This window comes from Onychomys torridus, chromosome 4 (assembly GCF_903995425.1).
Source record: "Onychomys torridus chromosome 4, mOncTor1.1, whole genome shotgun sequence".
Lineage (NCBI taxonomy): Eukaryota > Metazoa > Chordata > Mammalia > Rodentia > Cricetidae > Onychomys > Onychomys torridus.
Genome location: NC_050446.1, coordinates 119,997,305 through 120,022,318, shown reverse-complemented (window position 1 = coordinate 120,022,318; position 25,014 = coordinate 119,997,305). Strand labels below are relative to the sequence as shown.

Sequence of the window (25,014 nt, the reverse complement as noted above, 5' to 3'; positions counted from 1 at the left end):
ACTTCTTATTTGCTGCTTCTTATTCCCATGGGGTCTTCATTTTTTATTTTTGGTATTTCAAGACAGGGTTTCTCTGTAGCTTTGGAGCCTGTCCTGGACTAGCTCTGTAGCCCAGGCTGGCCTCAAACTCATGAGATCCACCTGCCTCCCAAGTGCTGGGATTGCAGGCGCGGGCCACCACCTCCTGGCCTGGGGTCTTCATTTATCATGGTATCTCTTTCCTTGTTCTCTCTCTCTATTCTTGATCCAGCTGGGATCTCCCACTCTACTAAGCTCTCTTTCCCCTGACCCTTGCCCTTTATTACCCTCCCCCAGTTTGCTCATGTAGATCTCCTCCATTTCTCATCATTGGTCGATCCCTGTATCTTCCTTAGGGTCTTTTTTTTTTTAACTAGGTAGCCTCCCTGGAGTTGTGAGTAGCAGTCTGGTCATCCTTTGCTTTACATCTAGTATCCATGTATGAGTGAGTACATACCATGTTTGTCTTTCTGAGTCACTCAGGATGATTTTTTCTAGATCCATCCATTTGCCTGCAAACCTCATAATGTCATTGTTTTTCTCTCCATTGTGTATATGTACCACATTTTCTTTATCCATTCTTCAGTTGAAGGGCATCTAGGTTGTTTCTAGGCTCTGGCTATTACAAACAATGCTGCTATGAACATAGCTGGGCATGTGCCCCAATTCTTATCTTTATTAGAAGAGAGCTAAAGGATTGTCTAAATTCTGAAGGCCAACCTGAGATTCCCTATTCCCTAACTAGATCATAATAGCACTTGGGTTAGGTCATAACATTCCTTGAACCTCTATTTATTCAACTATAACCTCCAAATCATATTTTTTTTACTGCAGACTTGTACCAGAGATGAAAAGAGATCAAATATAAAAAACCCAACATGCTACAAAAATCAACACAAATATCTAAATTCAGCTTTATTATTATTATCAACCAATGAATCTCCAAGTGTGATCTTTAGATATACAGATTCTTGGACCATACTCCAGCTTCCCTAAATCAGAAGCTGCAAGTAGAACCTTGCATGGGATGTTTTAGAAAGGTCTTCCATGATTGTGGTGTACACCCTTTTTTAAGCATGCAAATCAATGTCAAGTTATTCAGCACAGATTTGTCCTAAATCTAATCTCTCTTGGGAAAGACCACAAGACCTTACTGGAACTGGGCCATGAGGTCAAAGACCCCTCAGTGGCAGGTGGCAAAAGATAAAAATTTATCTGTATGGAGAGTATAGGGTGTTGCATGGACTATTCTGGAAGCTGCATTGATACTATGCCATTTGATTAAAAAAGTAACTCTGGGGGTTGGGGATTTAGTTCAGTGGTAGAGCACTTGCCTAGCAAGCGCAAGGCCCTGGGTTCGGTCCTCAGCTATGGTAAAAAAAAAACAAAAAACAAAAAAACAAAACCCAAAGAACCAAAAAAAAAAAAAAACAAAAACAAACAAACAAACAAAAAACAAAACAAAAAAAAAAAAAAGAAAAGAAAAAAGTAACCCTGAGTGGCATATTGTACACCTTACTTCATTTGATGGAAAACTCAAGGCTCCATGGTGTTCTGTCACTCAAGAAAAAGTACAAGGCCAATAGCTTTATATAGTGGCAGGCTGGCCCCCAAGACCCAATGCCTCACATCCCTCTATCCCCTGTTTCCCATCAACATCTCAGTCCCCAACACTGGTCCCCTGTCTCTATCTTGTCATTTCACAACTGCTCCACAGGAGAAGGTTCAGTTTGCTCCTCTGCACAATTCTAACTAAAACACAAACCCCAGCTTCCCCTCCCTTTCTCCATCATCAGACAGAACCCAATAAATCAGTCATCTCAAGTCACATCTACTTTAAGAGAGAATCACTTCAGAGAGGTGGGGCTGGGAGAGAATATCATTTGCATACTTTATAATCTTCCCTCCTGTCTTCTGGGCACTGCAGAGGGTAAAAAACAGGTGCAATTTTTCAGAGAAAAGAGATTTGACTCATTACAATGAATTGTGGAGCTGAAAAACCATTTCCTAGAAGTATTGGAAATGTTAATGCTATCATCTTGTACAAGTGGGTAGGGAGGAGGCAGGTAATTCCACAGGGCCTGCCTGGGTACCTCATCCAAGCTAAAGGTCTAAACATTCAATCTTGATTGAATTATCCTTATTGAGACACAGGAGGTATAGCTTGGGCACCACACAAGGAGGACACACACACATTCTCTTCATCCCCTTGTCTTGAAAGATCAATTCTAGCTGCTCGCTGAATTTGGGACATTCCCAATGCAGAGCCCAGAGAGGGGAAGAATAGATGGGAAGAGTACCCAGGGAAGAGAGAGGCCAGTGTTGTTCCCAGTGCTTCTCCTTGCATCCTCAGCATGTCACCAGGCAGTGCCCCACCAAGAAGCCTTTCTGAAAGGACAGTGGAAGCAGAACCAGAATGGAGGAGTTAAGTTAGTGATTTTGTAGGGTCTTCCAGCAAGAAAGAAATCCAACAAAGGAGTATCACCCAGAATTTGTCACACTGAACAAGCAGGACTTAGTCCTGTTGTGGAGCTCTGGGAGAAGTCAGGAAATATAGACATCCAGGGAGAGGAAGCTGGGATTCTTAGACACCCACTTGTACCAGTTATCAGTTGAAAGCAACTCCTAAGGACATTTAATTCTCCAGTGCTGTTGTCTGTTCTTCAAACAGAGAGTGATGGTTTAGTGGCCAGAACATATCTTCAGAGAAAGACACAGATGCTGGCAGTAGAATTAGGGCCATGAACAACAGAGTTTGGGGGCTGTGGGGAACACCAATGATTTCTGTATTAGGAGAAGCATGTAGGATCCACCAAGAGCCACCTTCAGAGAGAACTAAGAAGAGGAGAAGCCGAGGGTCAGAAGAAATTATGTCACCCTAGTTCTCTTCCCAGGAGGCAGTAGAGAATCTTGCTGTACGAGAGGGCCTCTAGGTTTGTTCTAGACTTGATTCCTTCCTGGCCCTTCCCACTTTAGGAAGAGAACTCCATTTTATGGAGCTTATCTATTATGAAGTTGGGCCCTTGGGAGCACATACTTCTGGAAAGCATACATGGGGCTTCATATACCAGAGAGATCCCTTGGCAAGAAGTATGTGGCATCCTGGCAGATGACAAATCAGAGCTCTGGCCATGGCAGTCCTATATACTCACTATGTGACTGTGTGACTGCTGTGGATATCGCTCTGTGTAAATAAAGTTCTGATTAGCCAGCAGGCAAGGCAGGAAGTATAGGCGGGACAAGAGAGAAGAGAATTCTGGGAAGTAGAAGGCTGGGGAGAGACATCGCCAGCCACCGCCATGAGAAGCAACATGTAAAGACACTGGTAAGCCACAAGCCATGTAGCAAAGTATAGACTAACAGAAATGGGTTAATTTAAGATAGAAGAAGTAGATAACAAGAAGCCTGCTACAGCCATACAGTTTCTAAACAATGTAAGTTTCTGTGTGCTTTCTTGGTTGGGTCTAAGCGACTGTGAGACTGGCAGGTGAGAGAGATTTGTCCTGACTGGGCCAGGCAGGAAAACTCTAACTACAGTGTGACCTTGGGTATCATAGATCCATCTCTGGGCCATCTCTCCAGGCTTGTCAACTCAGAGGCTAGACTGCCCTACATGAAAAAATTCATGACCCCAAAGGCCACACTGGATGTAGATTTCATTTCCATTCATTTTTAATATGGGTTTTCTGCATTGGACTCTGACCTCATAGGTGAGAAATAGGCAAGAGAAATGGAGGGGACTTGCCACAGGTTGCCAAGAACTTAACTGGCAGAACAGACTACAACTTGATTCTCCCTGACCTCCTGTCCAAGACTCCAATACACCAGAGCCCAGTAACCTTTCTAAGATCCCCCAAGGCTTAGGTAAAAGGAGCCTTAGCAAATGAGTGTGAGCCCTGGGATTCATGTTTTATGTTCTCCACCTGGTTCTATGATCTAGGAGGTTGATGTCCATTAACTGTATGAGATTCCCAAAGTACCACTGACAGTTTAAATAATAAGACTGCTGGGTGCTGCCTTCTGATGATGGAGGTTTAGGGATGTAGCTGATCATTGGCAATTCCAATGAGCTCCAAAGTGATGCTCTACGGTTGCCTAGGGACCATAGCTTGAGAGCCACTGGGTTGGCCCTGTTCTCTGGCTTCTCGTTGGGTTCAGCTACCAAACAGCAGCAGCATAGTGTGTGTGGAGGCAAGACAGCAGGGTCAGGGAACTTATTCCCCATCCCCTTTGTTGGAGATTTCACTAGAGGACACACCTGCCCTTAGTTAGCCTCTTTCTCCAGTCCTGGTGATTTCTCTCTGCAGACTCCTTGGTGGCTTCTAGTGTTTTTGCTCCTAGATTACACCTTTATGAAGGAACTTGTCATTACTTCTCAAAGGATGCTCTCTGCGGGTCCCATCTGTTTTCCACTGGGATCCTGATGGATCACCGGACAGGACGGTGCCACTTTATGGAATCTGCAGCCCTTCTAAGAACTGTCTTTTCCCCAGTCATCTCCCTCCTGCCAAATTCATTAAGCTCCAGAATGTCCATAGGGCTGGGAGTGGGAGATGGACACTTTGCTATTCTTGAAATTCCTTCTTGCTCACAGTCTCTGCCCTGGAGCTATCTGAAAGCAAAGGGCTTTGTTCTCACTTTGTCCATTCATTTCCTTCTGTTCCATTCCTTTCCATTTCAACTCCCTGGAAAGCCTGGTCTTTATTAATATATTCTCAATGGGATCATTTGGAAGAAAGAGCTCTTTTACCAAGGTTTCTCTTTCACAGCTCTTTGATGGCAGCCCCTGCCCTCCTCTTTTCCCCTTTAATCTTTGCTGTGCTCCCTGGCCTGGGCCTTCACCCTCTACTCTGGTCTTTAGGGAACCTGGGCTCCTTAAGATGGTAATTACAGCTGGTTTTCTTCTTATGCCAAGAATATTTCTGTTTATTTAGGCTGCACAGGCATGGCCTTTGAGAAGGACACATATAAGGGCAGGGATACTTTCTAGGCCTCTGGGCTGTTCCTCTTTAACCGTTTTCATTGAAACTTCAGGACCCCCCTTTTTTGTTCCCCTTTATGTCTTGTGTTTCTCTTTGGACCCACAAGTCACCTTGACTGTGTCTCTCTGCTGGACTCAGTATAGTATATATATTAGAATAGTATATATACTAGCCCAATGTGCTACAGCCACTGAACTTCAGTTAGAAAAGATATTAGGGTTTATTTAAAACCACAAAGGGGGTACTACTAAGGCTCCTGAATTTTCTACATCTCTATTTTTTTCTCCATGGGTGTATATAAGACAAAAATTTCAAGGCAAGACATGTCTGTAGGAAGAGTGGTTAGCATTGGATGGCTGGGGTTGGGGCACAGAGGCAGCCTAGAAAGCTGTTGTAAATCTTGCTGCTGCTGGGAACAACTGCAATGTAATCTCTCTGTGGAAGTGGAAGAGGCCCTTCTGTGGACTGGTGAGGAACTTGGGGTTTCATGGCAGTTGAGATTTCTCCCAGATATGTTTATTCTTCAGATTTGCTGTCTATCTTGTGCTTGGGCATAGCATCTTTCCCTGGCTTTGGATATAATCTTTAGTTAAAGAGATATGGGCAGGGCAGGGTGGAACCGTGAGGTCTGTGGAATGCATACTTAAAAAAGGAGCTCACACACAGCATCTACAGCTAGAATATAGCTCCTTAGAATACCAGGCCTGGGCACCTGATCCCTGTTAACACTATGCTGCCTCTGCTACCCATTCTGCCATTGGTGCTACTGTACAGTGAGTGATGTGGCTATAGGTCCTAGGAAGTCATCTCAGCAAAGGAGTTCAATCCCATTCCTACTGCCTTTCAACTGGTTCTCTCATCAGGAAGGTGTGTCCTTCTCTCCTTCCCATCCTGTCTTATCTTGGCTCTTCCCTCTTTGGACTTATCATTCCAGTGTGGACTGTGCTGCTGTGAGGCAAGCAAGTAGACTCATCCAAACGCCTCTCAATGTACAGCAATGACAAAGTCCAAGGTGAATATAAGACATAGAGCTCTAGGGCTGAATATTGGGGTTAATCTACATGTTTAGGGTAAAAAAATCCCCCCCTAGAGAGTGATGATAGTTGATAGACAAAAGAAGAAGTAGACATTCGCAAGTCAAAGAGAGAAGGGAAGAGCACTTTGACAGAGAGAATGAAATGTGCCAAGGTGACCTTGAGGTGTGGAGGGACAACATGGAAAGCTCAAGAGCTGTGTGAGAGTTGGTGTGGCTTAATCAGGAGAATGTGATGGACTGAGCTCCCATGAATGGATCTGGAAAAGGCCTTGCAAGAAGGAGAACTCAAGGGTGAAAAGCAACATCTGGAGAGGTTTGAATAGAAAAATAATACCAGTAAAGTCATGTAGTAAAGATCTTTATGAATTCTCTCAGGGATCAGATAGGTAGAAAGTTTGGGCCAGTTGGATATGGAGGAGACAGGGAAGAGGCTGGGCCAGATCCAGGGGACAGTTGGGATCACCCAGGCAGGAATGAGCTGTGGGAGGCCTGAGGAGGCCTCTCCTATCTTTTATATATCTCTCATATATCTTGTCTTCTGTCTGTTGGCCTGAGTATTCCTGTCTCTATGAGTAAGCCTCCCTTCCTTATGCTCTAGGCATTTGTTTGCCACATCTGTTCAATATTCCTAGGAGCAGGGCACTGGAAACCTATTTTTGACAGTGAACCCTATTTGAGTTCACAACCTGACAAGGACATTGGATAATGCACTGGACACTTTAGTGTGCACCAGGCACTGTGTTGCAGCAGATGATGGTGGGGAGAAATCACAGTGAATAGCCACCTGTCCCAGAACAAAGACATTTTCCAGTGCCAAGCCCGGGAAGTGTTCAGAGGAGGCCCACACATCAGGCCTTAATACATGTTTGCTGACTATTTGAATATCTCTTTCCGACACTTCACTTGCAAGAAATCTTGCTGTCTGCATGCAAGAGAGAAATTATAAATGTTTTCTGATTAGTTCCACTATTCAGAGCCCATTCCTAAATCAGCACAGGAAACAGCTAAGCGAAAACTTCTGCCTCTTTCTTTCTTTACAAACTGCCTGTCTTATTCTTCCTCCAGCTTTTTTCTTTGGCGATGTCTAGACAGTTAGAACAAAACTTTTAACTGTGCTAGAAATAACTTGTCCCTTAGGATTTCCTCCTTTCCCCCTGCTTTGCCTAAACTGGGGTACCCTGAGATCTTAAGAAATATTCCTCACACAGTGGACAGGATGTCAACAGGCCTGGGTTGGGCTACAATAGATCACATGAAGGCTACAATGGGCAACTCTTAACAGAGCTTTAACTCAACATTTTCTCAGGTAACATTGTTCTTTCTCCCTGTGCTGCTTAGAAAGCTGTTCATACCATCATCTGGAAGTGCCGATATTTGTATGCTACCACTGAGTGGCAGTCAGTTTTGTGGCAGCCCTCCCTCCCTCTCTCCCTTCCCTCCTTGCTTAGGATTGCTATTGACTTCATTTGGGCCTCACTATCCCTGCCTGGGATCATCGTAATAATCCACTAACCCAAAGCTGGGAACATAAGGATTATGTTATATCAAATCCCAGACATAGAAACTCCCAGAAAGACACCTACAGGAAATGATGTTCCCATATCGATTCTTATTGCGGTTTTCATCTTCCTTGGCTGTGTCCCACGAAGCTGTCTGTCCCTCTGGTAAGGCCTACAAAGCAAAGGCAGATTGGTTAGCATAGGCTGAGATGGCAGCTCTCCTCAAGTGCAGATGAACTGACAACAGGAAATGAGTGTCCTCTGCGATGGGCACTCAGCACAAAGGGCTATGAGTCTGTAGCACTGCCTCTGGTGGTTTTACCTTGCTTGTTCATCGGCTCAAATATTGGCCTATCTTCTTTCTGTCATGAGCTTACAGTCTATTCCAGCTAAGAGTCATTCATTCATGCATGCATTCATTTATATACTCAGCAGATACTCATTGATCCCCTAACATATTTTGGAAATTTTTCTAGGTACTAGAACTCTAGAGTATTCAGTGGATTAGGAAATGTCGCAAAGGACAAAGCAAATCCAAATTTAAATAGTGAAGATATGAAGAAATAGAGCAGGATAGAAGTTTAGGAAGCTTTCTATGAAAAACTAACATGTAAATTCATTTCTTGTTGGTGATTGTTGGGGTAGGAGCTAATGACTGGAAATTCTAGAGAGATTTGAGAATCCAAATGACACCCAAGCTTGCAGTTCCTAGTTAATACAGAATGTTGTTCTAAGTGTGGTAGGGAACCACTGGAGGGCTCTGAGCAAGGAGGTCACCTTATATGCTATACAAAGGGCATTCATGTTCCTGTGTGGAATGCAGGCTGTAGGAAGGCTAGAGAAGAAACAGGGTAACTGGTTATGAATTTGCTGCAATCATACATCATAATGGTGCTTGGACTAGTAGTAGACATAAGAAAAGTAATTTTTTATGGTGTTCAGTTGAGTGTGTCTGACTTAGTTTGCCTCAGGAGCAGAACCAGAGATTAGGCTTTCAGTACAAGTGGTTGGATTTGGAGGCAATCAAAGAGAATGAGTAGGAGAATGGCGAAATCAGAAGACAATCAGGGGTATGAAACCGACAGGGCAAACTGTCACTGTACCACCAAGCAAAACTTGGGCGTAATGTTTCATGTTCAGGGCTCTTGGACGATAAGGAAATGAGAGAGTTGGAGTGCTTATCCATTGTTTCCCTTCTACTGCATTTGAAGAATAACTTAGAAATCCCCCATATTTATGCCATGCTCTGTAAGTGGTGTGGATATTCTTTAGTCTTGAAGAAGCCCTTGGATAACGAAATAGATGCTTACTTAGAGGAAGCTGTCAGGTTGGTATGCATGAGAGCCATGAATGTGTAGATTTGTACAGGGTACTAATGCAAGGAATTTGGATAGGAACTATGAAAGAAAGAAGAATGAAGGCTGGCCTCTAGGTCAATGGTTTGAAGAACCAGAGAAATACCATTTACTGAAATGGAGAAATATGAGGAAGAAATATGATTGATTGGATGGGAATTAAGCATTGCATTTTGGGTACATAATACACTTAGAAGGTTGCCAACTAGTGGGTGCTGTGTATATTTTAATATGTTGAAATTAGTAAAAAATGATAATAGTAATAATGGCACCCAAATTTGAGATGCCTGTAAGACATATAAGCTGAGCTGTTGATCAGGAAATTTAATGTAGAGCTCCAGAGCTTAAAGGGAGGCATGAGCTAGAAGTCATCAGTTTAAGAGGGAGGCAACTCAGGCAGATCTCTGAGAGTTCGAGGCCAGCCTGGGCTACCAAGTGAGTTCAAGGAAAAAGTCACAAAGCTACACAGAGAAACCCTGTCTCAAAAAAAAAAAAAAAAAAAAAGAGGGAGGCAACTATGTAAGTGACAGCCAAGTAAACACCTGTGTGGATGGTCTGCAAGAGCTAAGTGCCAAGTGGTCCAGAACAAAGGGAAGATGCAGTCAGTCCCTTCATGGAGGGGAGAAATGAGCATTCATGGGATGGGAACAGCAAGCCTGCAACAGCATACAAGACAAGCCCTATTCTGATGAGTGTCTCTATCCTTCCTCACAGAAGGACAGGCTGAATGTCCTGCCCATGGTACTTGCATTACTTATGATACTGAATTTGCAGCTTCTGGTTTGCACAGTGGAAGAGAAGACATCACTCATCTAAACACAGCCTTCTCCTATTCCTCATTAGGTCCATTCTAAGCAGGAGCAAGAACTCACCAATTGACCAGAAATCCAGTCACTCAGCAGTCTGTGGGCTTAGAGGCAGGCATGGTCACTGTGCATGAAAAAGTAGTGTTTGTGTACAGTGAACCCTTTCTTACATCTAGTCTCACATGGGCTTCACCAACTTGGGTGGGTTTCCCATAGCAAAGGTTATTTTCAAGACTTATCTGTGAAAATCTGGATACATATTTGAATCACACCCTCTGGCCATAGAATAAAAGCAACCATAGACAAATGCATCTGTTTGCAAGTATGTCTTTAGTTTGTGTCTATGGTTTGCTGACCTGTTTTTTCTAGCATGACTGTGGGCTTTATCTATGCAGTGGTTGGATATGTAGAACTGGTGTCCACTCTTTCTCTTCTCCTTCCCACAGCCACCTTTGAAAGGCACTAACGAGAGGGCTTTGCGGCTAAACCATGCTTTCTAATTTCGCTCCAAGGCATCTTTTCAGCTGTTGTTGGCTCAGAATGTTGTTCTTTGTTTTCAAACCCTTAGGTAGTCATCTCAGAGGGGAAACAAAGCAAGCCTGGCCTCTGGGTATCAAGCATCCCTATAGCAACCTATACCTTGGTTTAGGCTATCTTTAGACCACAGATGCTTCCTGCTCCTGCACCTAACTCGGCTTCCAACCTCATCCTACTCCTGACCAGGCAGACTCACTTCTGTCAGTCAGCCTGCTGGTATATTGCTGTGTGTCAGGGGCTTAGTGACAGCTTTGTCTTTCATGATATTTGGGCTGAGCTTTGGGGATCATATTTTCCACTTGAAACTCTCTGTGATAAAAGTCCACTGTTCATTCCAACATGGTGGTGGGCAGAGTATTTTCACATGAATCTTATGGAAAAATACATTTAGTATCACAGATACAGCATGTGTATCAGAATTTAGGTTTCAGTTAGCTTAAGGTCTCTTTATGGCTGCATGCTAGCATTACTTGTGTATGGTTTCAAGCTCTTAATACCAAGGTCTTATTCCAGACCAGGTAAGTCACTGTCTGTGATAAAATGTGGACATAGGCAATGATCAAAGCTCTCACAGGATTTCACTTGTAAAAATGGTAAATTGACCTGCAGAGATAATTTACCTTTGGATATCCTCTTTGGTTTCCCTGGCTTTGGTTTTGTTCCCTCCAATTTATCCTCCATTGTTATCAGAGTGATCTTTATAAACTGTGAATAGGACCCAGTTACTTCTCTTTTTATTGAATAAATTCCAAATTCATAACAGGCCTTTCATGACTGCATCCCAAATTTTCTTCCAGCCTTACTTCTTGCCATGTACAAAGTCCCTCAGATTTCTGAGTCTTTACACATGTTCTTTCTACTTGAAATTCCCTTCCACTCGAGGCTTCCTGTAAAATCTCTAGGTATCTTTCCAAACTCATCCAAGCTTCTTCTCTTTTGTAGTCTTTATGCTCATCCTTCCTTACTGTATTCTCAGCTAGAGTCAGTCACTTCTATATTATCACATGGACATCTCTATCTCTAATAACCTAAAAGCCTGTCTTCCAACTTAGCTTCCTATCTTCATGGGCTTCTTCAGGGAAAGGATAATATCTCATTTATAATTCTGTTTCCAGGGCCCACTGCTAGGACTGTACTTCATACTGTTAGAATGACAAGTTTAGAATGAATGAAATGACTAATAAACGAAGTGGCTTCTGTGCCTGTGGATGACAAAGATCTTGAAATTGAATCATCAGTGACCTTGAAAACTGTCCTGCCCCCTGTGACCTTCAGGCAGCTGGTCAGCTGATTCAATGTCAATCACTGGGACACCCTCAGTGACAGAATGCTCACTGTCCTTCAGTTTCCTGCCTGTCTTCTGAGTAGCATCGCTGGCTGGATTTCTCCTTCCTCTGGCCCTGTGCTTTGTCTTGGTCTGCCTCCATGGGCCCAGTAGAAGAAGCATGGGCCCTCTGTATTGTAACACTGCAGAGATCCAATGAAGGTCCATCTTGCCACTCCTAGAGTTCTTAATGGTTGCTTAACATCATAGCCATGCCCTTGGGAATAAGCCAAGGCAAATCTATTCCAGGAAAATCCTGCACCCAACATAACAGTTGTAATGATTGAGGGCTACTTCCCCATTGGAATACACATAGGCACCTACTACAGCCCCAGGATTTCTGTCTCCCTCTAGTGAGATTGAAAGGAATCAGGGATGGGGTGTGGGGGTGGGAATGGGTTTGCAAGATGATGTTGACAAATATAGAAGGTGCACCTAATAGAGCCACCGAGAGGAGGTGGTAATGGCCCCTAATTGGCAGACTTTGATCACCCATATGTTTCCCCTTTTAGGCAGCTGCAATCTAATAGAGGATAATCTCTTCAAGAAAACAAATCTGAGGGGTAAGAGCATGAAAGGGAGACTCATCTCGTCTTCAAAGTGAAGGAGCCGGGGGCATTATTTTTACATTAGTGGCTAGTTACAGTAGATTGACCAGGGAATGGTGGCAGTCATTAGGAGCTAATCACATTCTTTTGAAACCAAAATTGCCACCTCGTTATACTCCTCTATTATCAATCTCTGGTTCCCTTTTCTTGTTCTTTCTCCTTAAAGTGTGAAGCCCTAGTTTTGCATTCCCCTCTGAGTGTGGAAAGGTTTCCTGATCTTCCATAGTGCTCCTTTCCCAAAGAAGTCACTTAATTTTTGTTCAAAAGATCTGTTTGGGGATGTCCTTGTCACTGGAGAGCTGAGCCTTGGTATTCATTACATCTTCAAAAGTCAGATTTGAAAAGGTCTTTTGAGAAAAACAAAAGAACTAGATTATTGTGGAGCCTAAGTAAGTGAGGTCCAGAGGCAGAAGAATAGCTGCTCAGCAACACAGGAGACTGTGTTCCTCTTTCCCACACTTCCTTCCACACTAGTCATCTGAGGCTAGGTTCTGTCCCTGGTTGTAGAAATGATGGCTGCAGAAGTGACAGATACTATTTCATGAACCACTTTCAGTGTGGGGAGAGGCAGATGACACGCAAACAAACAAGTGATTACAATTTATACTGTGTGCTTTGAAGTCGATAAGCAGGGTACACAGGGAGACAGCAACTAGGGATAGAGCACAATTCAGATAGAGAGGTTTGGGCAGGTGTGTTTGAAAAGGTGACATTTGAAAAGGAGAAAAAAAGACCTAGTACTGGCAAGCTGGCCTGACACTCATAGCTGAACCCCAGGGCTCTCCTACTGAGCATAAACATTTCATAGAAACCAGTCTGAGATGAGAGCCCTTGTGAGAGTCATGATGGGAAGAGACAATATTGTAAGACCTTTCTTCAGTCACATCTGAACAGAGACAAAAATATGAGCATTGTTCATGACCACAAAGAAAATGGCTAAACATTCCTCAATCCCAGCTGACAGGAATGCCCACTGCCTCTTTGCTAGCTACATTTTTCTCTCAGTAAGATTCATCAAGCTGTCCAATAATGCTACATCTAGCATCTAATCTGAAGCTTGCTTAAGCCGTCTATAATTTCACTGAGCACATCCCCACATTCTATGAGCTCTTTCTGACATCTGTTTCCTGAGAGGCCCACCCCTCTCCATGTTGCATACTAATTTCTTCCAAACTGAACTATTTAAAGCTAGAGGGAAGATCTTTAAGACTCAGGAAATAAAACTTACAAGACCCAAAGAGTAAACATTTCACAAGTCTTAGGAAGTTCCTGAAACTTAGAAGATTCACAAGGTCCCTCTCCAAGGTTATATAGGCAGTAACAGCTGCTGAAGAGAGGAGATTCTCCACCAACCTGCCTGGCTACAAATCTTTTGGGGGAAAACGAGGGATGGAGCTTTTGTGAGCCATTACCATGCTATGTCGGCTTTTTGTTCTGATACAGCTGCCTTAGGGTCATACATGTCCTGTATGTAAACTTTCACCCATACTCCTATAAACTACCTCAATAAACTTACTGGTTCTCTAAGCTAGACTTGGCATAATCATTTCTTTGTTGGTCTGTTGTCAATTATCTATCTGGAGTGAATAGATTTGTCCCTAGGAAAAGTCACACAGCACCTGTGGTATGCAATGAACCCAACTTTCTCATACTATGTATGTGACTATTAGTCTCTGGTTGACATATTTGATCTCAAACTAAATGATAAGCTACTATAAACCATGGCAATAGCTGCAAGGAGTGTTCCAGGTGAAGGGAAGAATAAGTGCAGAGGCTCCGAGATGGAATGGGCTCATGGTATTCTAGAACTTGAAGAAAGAAGAAGAGATATACATTATGTGGATCAGTGGCACATAGGTCTAGGCAGAGTTTTCCTGTCCCACAGCTGCTCTCAAATAATCACTCAGAAGCTTAATATTAATTACAAATGATAGGCCAATAGTTCAGGCTTATTACTAACTAGCTCTTACATTTTAAGTTAATCCATATTCCTTATTTATACTCTGCCATGTGGTGGTACCTTTATTAGCATGGCATTCTCATCTCTTGTTCCTTCTGCATCAGAATGGCAGCTCCAGCATTCTCCTACTCTGGCTCTCCTGCCTAATCTTATTCTGTTCAGCTATTGGCCAGTCACCTTATTTATTAAACCAATCACATCGACATATATTCACACAGTGTAAAGGAATATTCCACAGCACATAGGTGCGACTCAGTGAAAGTCCTACAGGTCACAGATAGGATGTGAGTTTTACTCAAAGTCAATAAGAATGCTTTGAGACTATTTACGAGGAGGAAGCATAGCCATTGTCACATCATGATAAAGCAGAGAGCACTTGCCACCTGATTCACCCCCACTTCACCTTTGTTGATAGGCCTGATGGATTTCATGCTGAAATAATTATTGGTGCCTACTTCAAACACTCTTCTTATGACTGTCAATCACCTGCCAAGTCACAGGGTTAGTTGGAGGCTCAGACCACATGATCACAAACCATTCCTTCTTAGGCTCTGTTGTTCAATTCTGAGTAACTTGTCTCTGTTTCCCTACTTAGTACTTTAATTCCCTGTTAGAACCAACAATCATCCCTAATGATTGCCTGGCAAGTTGTTTTTCATCTACTAGTTAGATTGGTCCTACTAGCTAAGAGGGACCTTTATAATGGTTTTAATTCTTCTTTGCGTCCAAATCCCAAATAGTGAGACCTCAGAGCATAGTTTCTGAGAAGAACTCATCTCCAATCCTATGCTGAGGTGTGCCAGTCCACTTCACTTTCCTGCAGCCTCACTAACCTAGCAGCTCTGTCAGCAGTGATTCCTTCCTTCATTCCCCTTGGCTTGACTGTATCCCAGGAGATAATTGGATGTGAAGTGCCCTGAGGTGCAGCAAAACCAGGCCCCAGGATTGCTGATCAGCCAGTTCCTGGATGATGCTTCAGGGCACAGCCAAGAGCCTGCTTCCCCCATAATCAGTTCAGCCCACCAGGATTTCTTCCTGTTCCCACTGTATTCCATCGCAGGAAACTTCCATAGAGTCCTCACCAAGGAGGAGCCATTTTAGTAGGGCCTGCCATTATCTTTTCTTGTCAAGAAATACTTAGAGCACACAAACTATGTGTGTGAATGGGGAAAGGCAAGATGTCCATAGTGCTTGAATATTTTCACTGGGAGTCACTTTGCCATCCAAGACCCAATGACGTGACACAACCTTCAGGTGAGAGGAGGGGAAGGGTAAAACCTTGGTGGGAACAGGAAGAAGAGTTTTGTTATTTCTCCCTTAGGGATCCTGATTATGTTGGTGTCTACACCATTCTGTGCATTTCTTAAAACTCAGCACAGGCATGCTCAAAATTAAAATATAAATTATTTAACATAGATAATGAAGAGGCATGTTCCACAGAGCTTTGTGACAATTAGTGATTACCTGAGGTAAAGCCTACAGCATTTGGACCAATGCCTGAGGTGTAAGGTGTTCACAGACTATTCATCCTCCTCCATACAAAGGTCCTTCATAGCTTACTCTCAGAATTTACTGTGTGCCCCATAAGAAACATCCAAGTTATTGGCATAAGCATAAAGAAGGGGACTCATGGCAACACTTGTCTCAGATTGTCACAGATCAAAGGGATTCTTGGGGTATAGGTTCCCAGGTTTAAAATGTGGGCCTTCCTAGGAAGCAGGGATGAGTTATTTTTCAGGCAAGACATAGAATTCAGGTAATAGAGAATTTCATCATCTGTTGGGAGTCTAAGGTTCAGTCCCAATCTATTCATGGACTCATTTAATACTCAACTTACTGAAGTCTGTGGGGGAGCTTACTGGATAATAAGGGCCACCATGGATAGCTGTGCAGGTTGGGGACAATACAAGAGCAATAGATCTAAAGAAGCACTGTGCACATGCTAGGCTATAGTTTTCTATATATATGTATTATGAACATCTTTTGGAAGGTGACAGTTAAGTATCTTGAGGCAGTTACACCTTCTGCTGCTTCTCTCTGAGGTGCTGTGTGAGTTAGTGGTGGCCTTGGCAGAGGCTAAGCTTTCAACAAATGCTACCTATTCTGTGCGGAAAAGCATATGCCTTGGGGATTATAAATGTGGATGGAAAAGGCAGGAGAGGATGACTAATGACATCTACTCAAAATGGCATCAGGAGAGCAAATATTATTGCATACCATGTCACTAAATAGATGGTAATTTATGAATTCTGCTGGTGAAGCAAAGTAGAAAATCAGATTGCTGTAAGATATAGGTATTTGTCTGCCATGGGAACTTGGGTCAAGTCAGAATAGTTGAGTGTGTGTCTGTGTGTAGAGTCATAAAACATTCCTTAAAGGGCCCAATAACAGCCTGCACTTAGGGGACTGAGGCAGGGTAGATCAAGAGCTCGAGGCTAGCCTGGGTTATACAGTGAGTTCCAGTCTTAAAGTCACAGAAAAGGAAAACGGCTAGGGATATAGCTCATTCATTTGGTAGAGTTCTTGCTGGGCAAACATGAGGACCCAAGTTCAACTCTCAGAACCCAGGTGAAAAAATGCTGGCATGGTAGCTTGTAATTCCAGTGCTGGGCTGACAGAGACAGATGAATCTCTGGGGTTTGCTGGTCAACCTGATGAACAAAATCAGTGAGTTCCACACTAGTGAGAAACCTTGTCTCAAGAAAGAAGGTGGAAGTACATCCTAAGGAATGACACCCAAGAGCTTGACCTTTGGTTCCCATATGCTTGCATGTACATACACACAAACCCACACAAAATATGTGTACTCAGACATGCATACATGTGTGAGTGCACACACACACAGACACACACACACACACATATCCCAAAGTTAAAAAAAAAACACAGATTTTTTTTTTAAAAAAGATTTATTTATTTATTACATATACTGTGTTCTGCCTGCACATATCCCGGAAACCAGAAGAGGGCACCAGATCTCATTACAGATGGTTGTGAGCCACCATGCGGTTGCTGGGAATTGAACTCAGGACCTCTGGAAGAGCAGTCAGTGCTCTTAACTTCTGAGCCATCTCTCCAGCCCCACAGATTTTTTTTCAGATGACATTTTTTATGTCAGTGGCTCTCAAACTTGGTGGATATCCAGATTTCCTAAGGATAAATGCAGCACCCCATAGCGTCAGGTTCAAAGGGAACTCTGAACACATGGCTGTGTGTGATATCTATTAACAGATCAAAGCACATGCTGGCCTCCAGTCTTTGTCAGTATCACAAACACTTGTTGCAGGGTCCATGCTGGCATCCTGGCTCTTCTTAGCTCTTCTTGCCCCCCCCCCCCACTCTAAAGTTCTTCAGCTTATGGTCTTCCCTTTCCTCAGCTTCTCATTTTCATAGAACCCGGCCATTTCAGCTATGAGCTCTCTATTTTCTCTCTGTTTTCTTTTGACCTCCTCTCTCTTGGTTGTCTCTTTCTCCCCACCCTCTGCCTTGCTCCCCACTCTCCCCTCTCTCCTGGTTTGGTTCAGTCTGCTGTCCATGTTCAAGTACGCTACTTTCTCACTTTCTTTCCTGGCTTTGGATTCTTCCAGATTCCTCTGGATTTGTTCTCCCTCATATTTACAATAAAAACCTTCCCCTGAACCATACCATGTTCTCGATTTATACAATAGCTATCTGTCATCAGTGACTCCATGTCTCAGTGTCCTTTCTTAACTCTCTAGCTGGTCTGACATACGTAAAATCTGGAGAGCTGCTATTGTAGGCAGCAAGGCAGAGGCACATAGCAAATGCCCTGGGGGAGATTCAGCCTCAAAGTTAAAGGCTGATGCTCCATTCATCCTGAGGGACCACCCACACAGGTGAGGGGCTTTCCATGTTAGCTTCTTTCTGTAAGACATATTGTCTTTTTTTTTTTTTTTGAGGTGAGCCATTTTAAAAGTCTATTCTTATGTTTAATTGACACATACTAATTGTGTATATCTATGGGGTATCCTCTGACAGCTCAGTACATCTATACAATACATAATGATCAGATTGGGTAATTAGCATATCTGTCACCTCAGACAGATGTCATTTCTTTGTGTTGGGAATATTCAAAACCTCCAGCAGCTATTCTGAAATATACAATCAACTATTGTCAACACAGTCACACTACTGTAGACTTTAAAGCTGTTCTTCCTTCCCAACTGTGCCCAAGTACATACAAGCCATCTTCTCTCTACCCTTCCCTCCTCCAAACTCTTCCCAGGTTCTAGTGACTACTGTTCTAGTCTCTGCTTCTTTAAAACCAGTATTTTAGTTTCCACATTTAAGTGAGACCATGTGCTATCTGTCTTTCTATGCCTGACTTATTTCACTTAACATAATGGTCTCTTGTTCATCCTTAATGCTGCAAATGACAGTTTCATTTGTATGGATGAATATTTCATTGAGTATGCATACTACATTTTCTTTATCATTCATCTGCCAATGGACCCCTAGGTTGATTCCATATCTTAGCCTTTGTGAGTGAAGATGTCTGTTCTATATACTGATTTAAATTCCTTTGATGTATAACTCAATGTAGGACAGTTCTATTATGTGGTAGTTCTATTTCTAGCTATTTTAAGACTTTCCACACTGCTTTCCATAATGGTTGTGCTTATTACATGCCCACCAACAATATGTGAGTTTCCCTACCTCTTGATTCTCCACTAGCATTTATTTCCTGCCTTAAAACAAAAAAAATGTTTATGAATGTTTTGCCTGCATGTGTGTACATCACATATGTGTCTGGTACCCTCAGAGCTCAGAAGAGGGCATCAGATTCCTGGAACTGAAGATATGGATGGTTGTTGGGTTCTAGGGAATTGATCCTGGGTGCTCTGCAAGAAAGTTAATGTTCCTAATAACCAAGATATCTCTCCAACCCTCTATTTCCTGCCATTTTGATAACAGCAATTCTAACTAGGGTGGACTAATAGCTCATTTTGGTTTTGATTTGCATCTTGGATAAAATTATTGTTAAAAAACCCTTTCACAGGGGGTCACAAATCAGATATTCTAGATATCAGATTCATAGCAGTAGCAAAATTACAGTTATGAAGTATCAACAAAATAATTTTATCGTTGGGGGTTACCACAACATGTGGAACTGTATTAAAGGATCAAAGCATTAGGAAGGTTGAGTATCACTGCTCTAAAACATTTTATCTAAAGTTAAGCTATGGAATTCCCTTCTGTGGTGAGGTCTTCATTTCTTCTGTTCAGTTATCTCTAGTGCCAGAAATAGTAGAAGGGACAGCACTAGTACTTAGATTAGGTATTTGTGACCAGATGAGTGATTAGAAAGAACCATATACTATCAGACTTTAAAAGAGTTGCAAACTCCACAGTCAAGTATTTCACAGAAGATGAAACTATGATTCACCCAGGAGAAAACCTTGTCTAAGACTATGTAGAATCTTGGGATCTGGGTGAGAACTAGGTCTTGATCCTTGGTTCAAGAACCTTTCTACAGAATCCTGAGGATCACTCACTCATTTGGGAGGGCTCCTGTAGCAAACATAAATAAATAAATGCTGTCACCTGTGTTACGAACATTGTTGATAAAAATAGGCCAAAAGGTTTGAGTTAATAGTATCACCCATGCGAGCTCTTTCCCAAGTTTGACACCATATGAGTCCAATGCCTTTTGGCCACTTCCAGGAACTGGCCATTTTCTTCCTGTTTCAACCCTGCCAGGAGAGTGAGATGAGCAGGTGGGAGCCTAGCTTTTCCATTTGGGCCATTATAATTTTGTAGAGTAGAAGAATGACCATGTTTTCCCATTTATTATGTGAGCATCTGCCACTAATTTCTCATGCCTGTCCCCAGAACTCCTCTCATCTATAAATCAAGGAACTGGACCAGAGTCTCTCTAGGATCAGGATATTCTATTAATCTGTTACCAATTGAGGGGTATATTTGTCCCTGCTCAGGAAGCTTCCATTGCCATGTTATGCTCCATTAGGAGGCTGCCTATCTGACATCACCCACATATGACTACACAAGATGGCTTCTCCCCTCAAAAGCTGTGCACATGGTACATCCAGCCAGAGCTGGAAAATGAACAAATGTTTGCTCTTCATTAGACTGCATCATATTCCTCACAGCTGTTCCTTGTTGCCTTAAATAGTCTTAATGGAGCTGTGATAACCAGACACCTTCTGGTCACCCTACTGGGCTTATTCCATTCATTACTATGACAAGCTGTCTGGGTTGGATGGGGATTAACATACTTATGTTCTTGGTCTGTATCACAAAGTCACCTCTTCCTGTTTTCCCTCATCTTTCCCAAACCTGCTACTCTTCTGTTCATCATGCTAACTTGCTCTCTAGCTAACATCTGTTCACATTTCTGATATGCTATGGCATCTTCTGTTTGTTTGTTACTACAAAAAGTGGGATCATCTTGGCTAGGGTTAGGAGAATAGGAAAGAAGAAAGGTTCTGTAGTTAATGATCATGTCATAGTCTTTGTTTGAATGTAAGTGTGTTCTATGTCAGGCAGATTTGTGGGTCAGACAATAAAGCAGACATAGTGATGGTCTGTGGACACAGATATGGCTCACACTGGAAACTCCAAGGGTTTCCTAAGACTAGTGACTAGTAATTTTTAAAGTATATTTTAATCAACTAGAAAACTTGTTGAAATCTCTGGTCCCACCATAGCACGTTTTATTTTAGTTGGTCTGAAATATGGCCAATGTACTGCTGTTTTAAAATTTTTTCCTCAGGTTAATTCTAACCTGAAGCCAAGATTAAAAATCTCAGCTGAGACCTAGATATGCATGGCAAGTGAAGTTAATATGTCTTAGTCCTTCTTGAGTTCTTTGAACTATGGTCAGTCAATTAGATCCTGAGATATAGATATGGGAGAGGGTGCCCCAGAGACTTCTGTGGTAGGGAAACCTAATTAGTCTGGCCAAAAGGTTCTTATTTGGACTCTCATAATATTAGATATACAAAAGACTCTTGGATTACCCTGACCAATCCACTCATACTCAGTACATGAGGATATAAGTGAGGACCAGAGGTAAGGAACGACTTGCTGAAGATCACCTACATACTTATGAAAATGATAGAATGTGAGTACAGGTATTTGACTCTCAGTGCAGGATAAGCCATGTATTATTTCAAGTAGTGAAACTTAGAAGATGTACATTGAGGGACTCAAGTTCCACGTTAAAGGGAACAAGATGACTTTACAGCTTTACATACAGAGTGTGTGTGGGGCTCATCTGGGCTCTAGGCCCAGTCTCTATGTTTGGGCAGTGCAGGTCCCATCTTTTCCAAGAATTATTGCCCTGGATGCTTACTTGTCTCTGGTATCTTTTCTCTACTAAAAGATTTAAAGTACAAATCTACTTCAAGATTTTCTGTTGCACCTATGGCCCCCATGACCCCAGAATGAAATCCAAATTCCTTAGTGTGCCAAATACTGCCCTCTTCCTGGACATGTAGGTTCCTGATAATAACTCCAGCCCCACCTCCCTTCAGGCACTCTCATATTTTATAAATCAAGCTACTTGTGGTTCCTCTAACGCAATCTACTTTCTAATCTTCCTGTGACACAGCTCATAGCTCTCTGTCCAGAACCTTCTTCTCTGTTTGTACTTACTATTCTTACTTCTTTACAATTGGTTTAGGCTAGTGCTTTCCTGAAAACCACTAGTACAGCTACCCTCAGGCTAGGTTCAATATGCCCCATCTCTATGGGTCACAATAATTCTGGGTAGTCCTTTATTGTAGCATTTTGTCCTGCAATTAAAATTATAAGTCTATATATACCTGTCTTTAATCATAAACTCAGTTCTCCAGATGGGGTCATGGTTACCTTATCTCTACAGTCCTTACAGCCTCATACAATGCATAGCCCATGGAAAATACTCCATATCTTCCTAAAGTGGGACTTTCAAAAGGCTCAGTCCAAGGTCCTTGTCTCTGTTGACATGCCTGTTGACCTCATCTGGTACTGTGATTTTACTATTACCAAAGTTTTCTCTGTAGCCCAGGCTTCTTTCTCGAGGTTAAATTCATATAGCCAACTGTTCTTACAGACATTGCAAACTCAGTTCAATTGAACTTCCAGCTGCTCCAGATCTGACCTCTCTATAACTTCTCATCACTGTTGGTGGCAACCCATCTTTCCAGTGGTTCAGGTAAGAACTTGAGGGTCATTGTGGATTATTTTCCTTCACTTATACACCATGTATTAAAAAATGTTGTTGGCTCTATCTTTATGACATATTCTGAACCCAGCCATTTCTTATAGACTCCTCTGCTGGCCCAAGCCAGAGTCACTATTGTTCCATCTGGGTTACCACATCACTGGCTGTACCTGGCCTCTCCATGTCCCATTTCTCAATACAGTAGCTAAAATGAGTCTTCAAACATAAAATCAGGCCATTAGCACCTGTCATTCTCACAGCTCTGCAGTAAGTTTCCAGTTTATTCAGAGTAAAATCCAAACTCCTTATACCAGTTTATCATGTACAAAAGCACCAAGTCCCTCCTCATTTTTCCAGTCTGATTATTTCATGCTTAGCATATATTCACTGTATACTGACCAGCTTTCTTTTTTGTTTGCACATGCCTTGCTATGGAAATCCTTGCCTCTAAATATTAAGGACAACCCTTTTATCTTAATCAATTCTGGACCCGCTTGTATGTCACAGCTCTGGATTAGACTATTTCCCTTCCTTGTTCTATCTACTTTCTCTTTTTCTAGCAGACCATATCACCCTAAGATTAGTATCTTATGTCCTCTACTAGAATCTGGCAAGTGGCCCTCTTATGAAGAAGTGGAGTCTAGTTCCCCTCTGCACTAGAAGGAAAGAGGCCTTTTCTTTGCTCATATCCAATGCAATGTGACATCGAAGTCTAGGTCACCAACATTCTGCAACTTTTACCTTGTTTGGTAGGAGGCTCACCTTTGGAGCTCTGAGGCACAATATAAAATGTCCACACTGGGAAGTGATGGTGCACATCTTTAATCCCAGCACTCAGGAGGCAGAGGTAAGTGGACCTCTGAATTCAAGGCCAGCCTGGTCTACAGAGTGAGTCCCAGGACAGCCAGGGCTACAAAGAAAAACCCTATTGAAAAAAAAAAAAAAAGAAAACAGCAAACAAACAAAACCAAATAAACATAAACCCAGTTGTTTTGAAAGTTACCATTCTGCCCGGAATCCTAGACCACTCAGGAGGCTCTTTAGAGGAATTCCAGTGGAAAACCTCCACTGACACCTCAGATGATGTCTGTGCCATTTATTAGACACCAGATTAAAGACACTGTAGTTGATTTCAGTCCCCAGACATGGAGTCTTGCACTTCAGAAAAAAAGATCAACTGTACCTCTTGTTCACTGTTTACATCTCTAACCCACAGAACCAATTATTGCAATAAATCAATTGTTTTCTGTTGCTCTTAGTTGAAGATGTTTGTAACACAGCAGTTATTTATTTATTTTCAGCCTATGCTTATCTTCTATTTCCCTGCTAGAATATGAGCTTCATGAAGGCATGGATTTGTTTTACTCACTATTGTATGACACATGCCTGGACTAGTCCTTAGTAATAATGAATACTCAGGAAATATTTACTGAGCAAATCTGGGAGTGATTGTGTAGTTAAGTTGGGTTTTAGAATGCACGGCTTGCTAAAGCTCAGGGTCTCTTAGATGTCAGCTTGTCAAATCCACACGCTGGCATGAAAAAATAACAGCAGAGCAGAATAGGGAGGTGACAGGCAAGGACATCACATAACAGCCATATGACAGCAGAACTGGAGGCTCAGGGTTTTATGTCTACTCTGAGTCTTCAAGCAGATTTGTAATTCATGTTCAAGATGAAGATTCTGGAAATCATAGGAGCCTTTATGATAAAAGAAAAACATAGCAATGGTTCTAAGAAACTGGACGACCACATCCTACAAAGTAGCATATTTCAATTAACAATGCTTTCTAATTAACTCCGGGTTAATGCTATTAGCCAGAAGCAAGGCATGCTAGCTCATTGATTAATACAATTTGAACTAACGAGGGTAACGGTGGCCTTAATAGTGAGATTTCTGGGTGAGGCCCAAATGATGGAATGACATGGATTCTTTGTCATAAATTAAGTTTATTTCCATGCTAAAAAGTTTGGGAGATGCTGACAGGTATAAAGAAGAATTAAACAAAACAAAAGCAAAAAGACAAATGCTGATCATACAGGAATGGATGCTTTAGAAGAAATATGCTAGAGAGAAATGGACCAAAATGGTCAATTGTGTCCATATTTCTGTTCTTGAATTTTGGATTAAAAGTTCACAGAACCAGTATTTTAGGCCTTGACTATATGTGTACCTTTCTGATAAACTACATACCTCTATTGATGCTATTTGAAACTTCAAGACAAATTATAATGACTAGGGGCTCACCAAACTACAATAATACTGGGCATGCCTTTACAAATAACACACCCTGTGCTGAGGTGTTTGCTCAACAAAGTGATCTGTATCCATGTGCATCAGCACACATACAAAGCTTGGGACCATTCATCCTTTTAGGAAAGAAGACCCAGAGATGATGAGAGCATTACCTGTAACTCTTGTTCCAATAGTCTTCCAAAATTGCTAGTCTTGTAACTATCCTGGCAGGAGAGGAAATAGTCGAAAGAAAGATTTGTACCTTCCTGTTTGCTATGAAAATCCTGAAATGATGGGCCCCAATGAATCCCAGGCTGGGGAAAGGGAAAGTCTGAATCAGCTTTTGTGCCAACCAGAGAAGCTTGCCTCTTGGAAAGATGTGCCACACAATTCTGGCAACTTAAATTGATGCACGCATATATCCTGGCTTCTGTTTCATCTTTCCTATAAAAGGGCAACAATGCTG

At 42.3% G+C, this 25,014-nt stretch overlaps 1 protein-coding gene across 13 annotated transcripts in view; it reads right to left on the bottom strand.

Moving 5' to 3' along the window:
* Positions 1 to 25,014, bottom strand: part of Ptprt (protein tyrosine phosphatase receptor type T) — a 1,144,051-nt gene that overhangs the window by 60,212 nt on the left and 1,058,825 nt on the right. For all 13 annotated transcript variants that reach the window (XM_036185148.1, XM_036185155.1, XM_036185146.1 and 10 more), the window contains one exon: positions 7,620 to 7,707. In XM_036185148.1, coding sequence (XP_036041041.1) covers positions 7,620 to 7,707 — 88 coding nt within the window. The remainder of the gene's footprint in view (positions 1 to 7,619; positions 7,708 to 25,014) is intronic.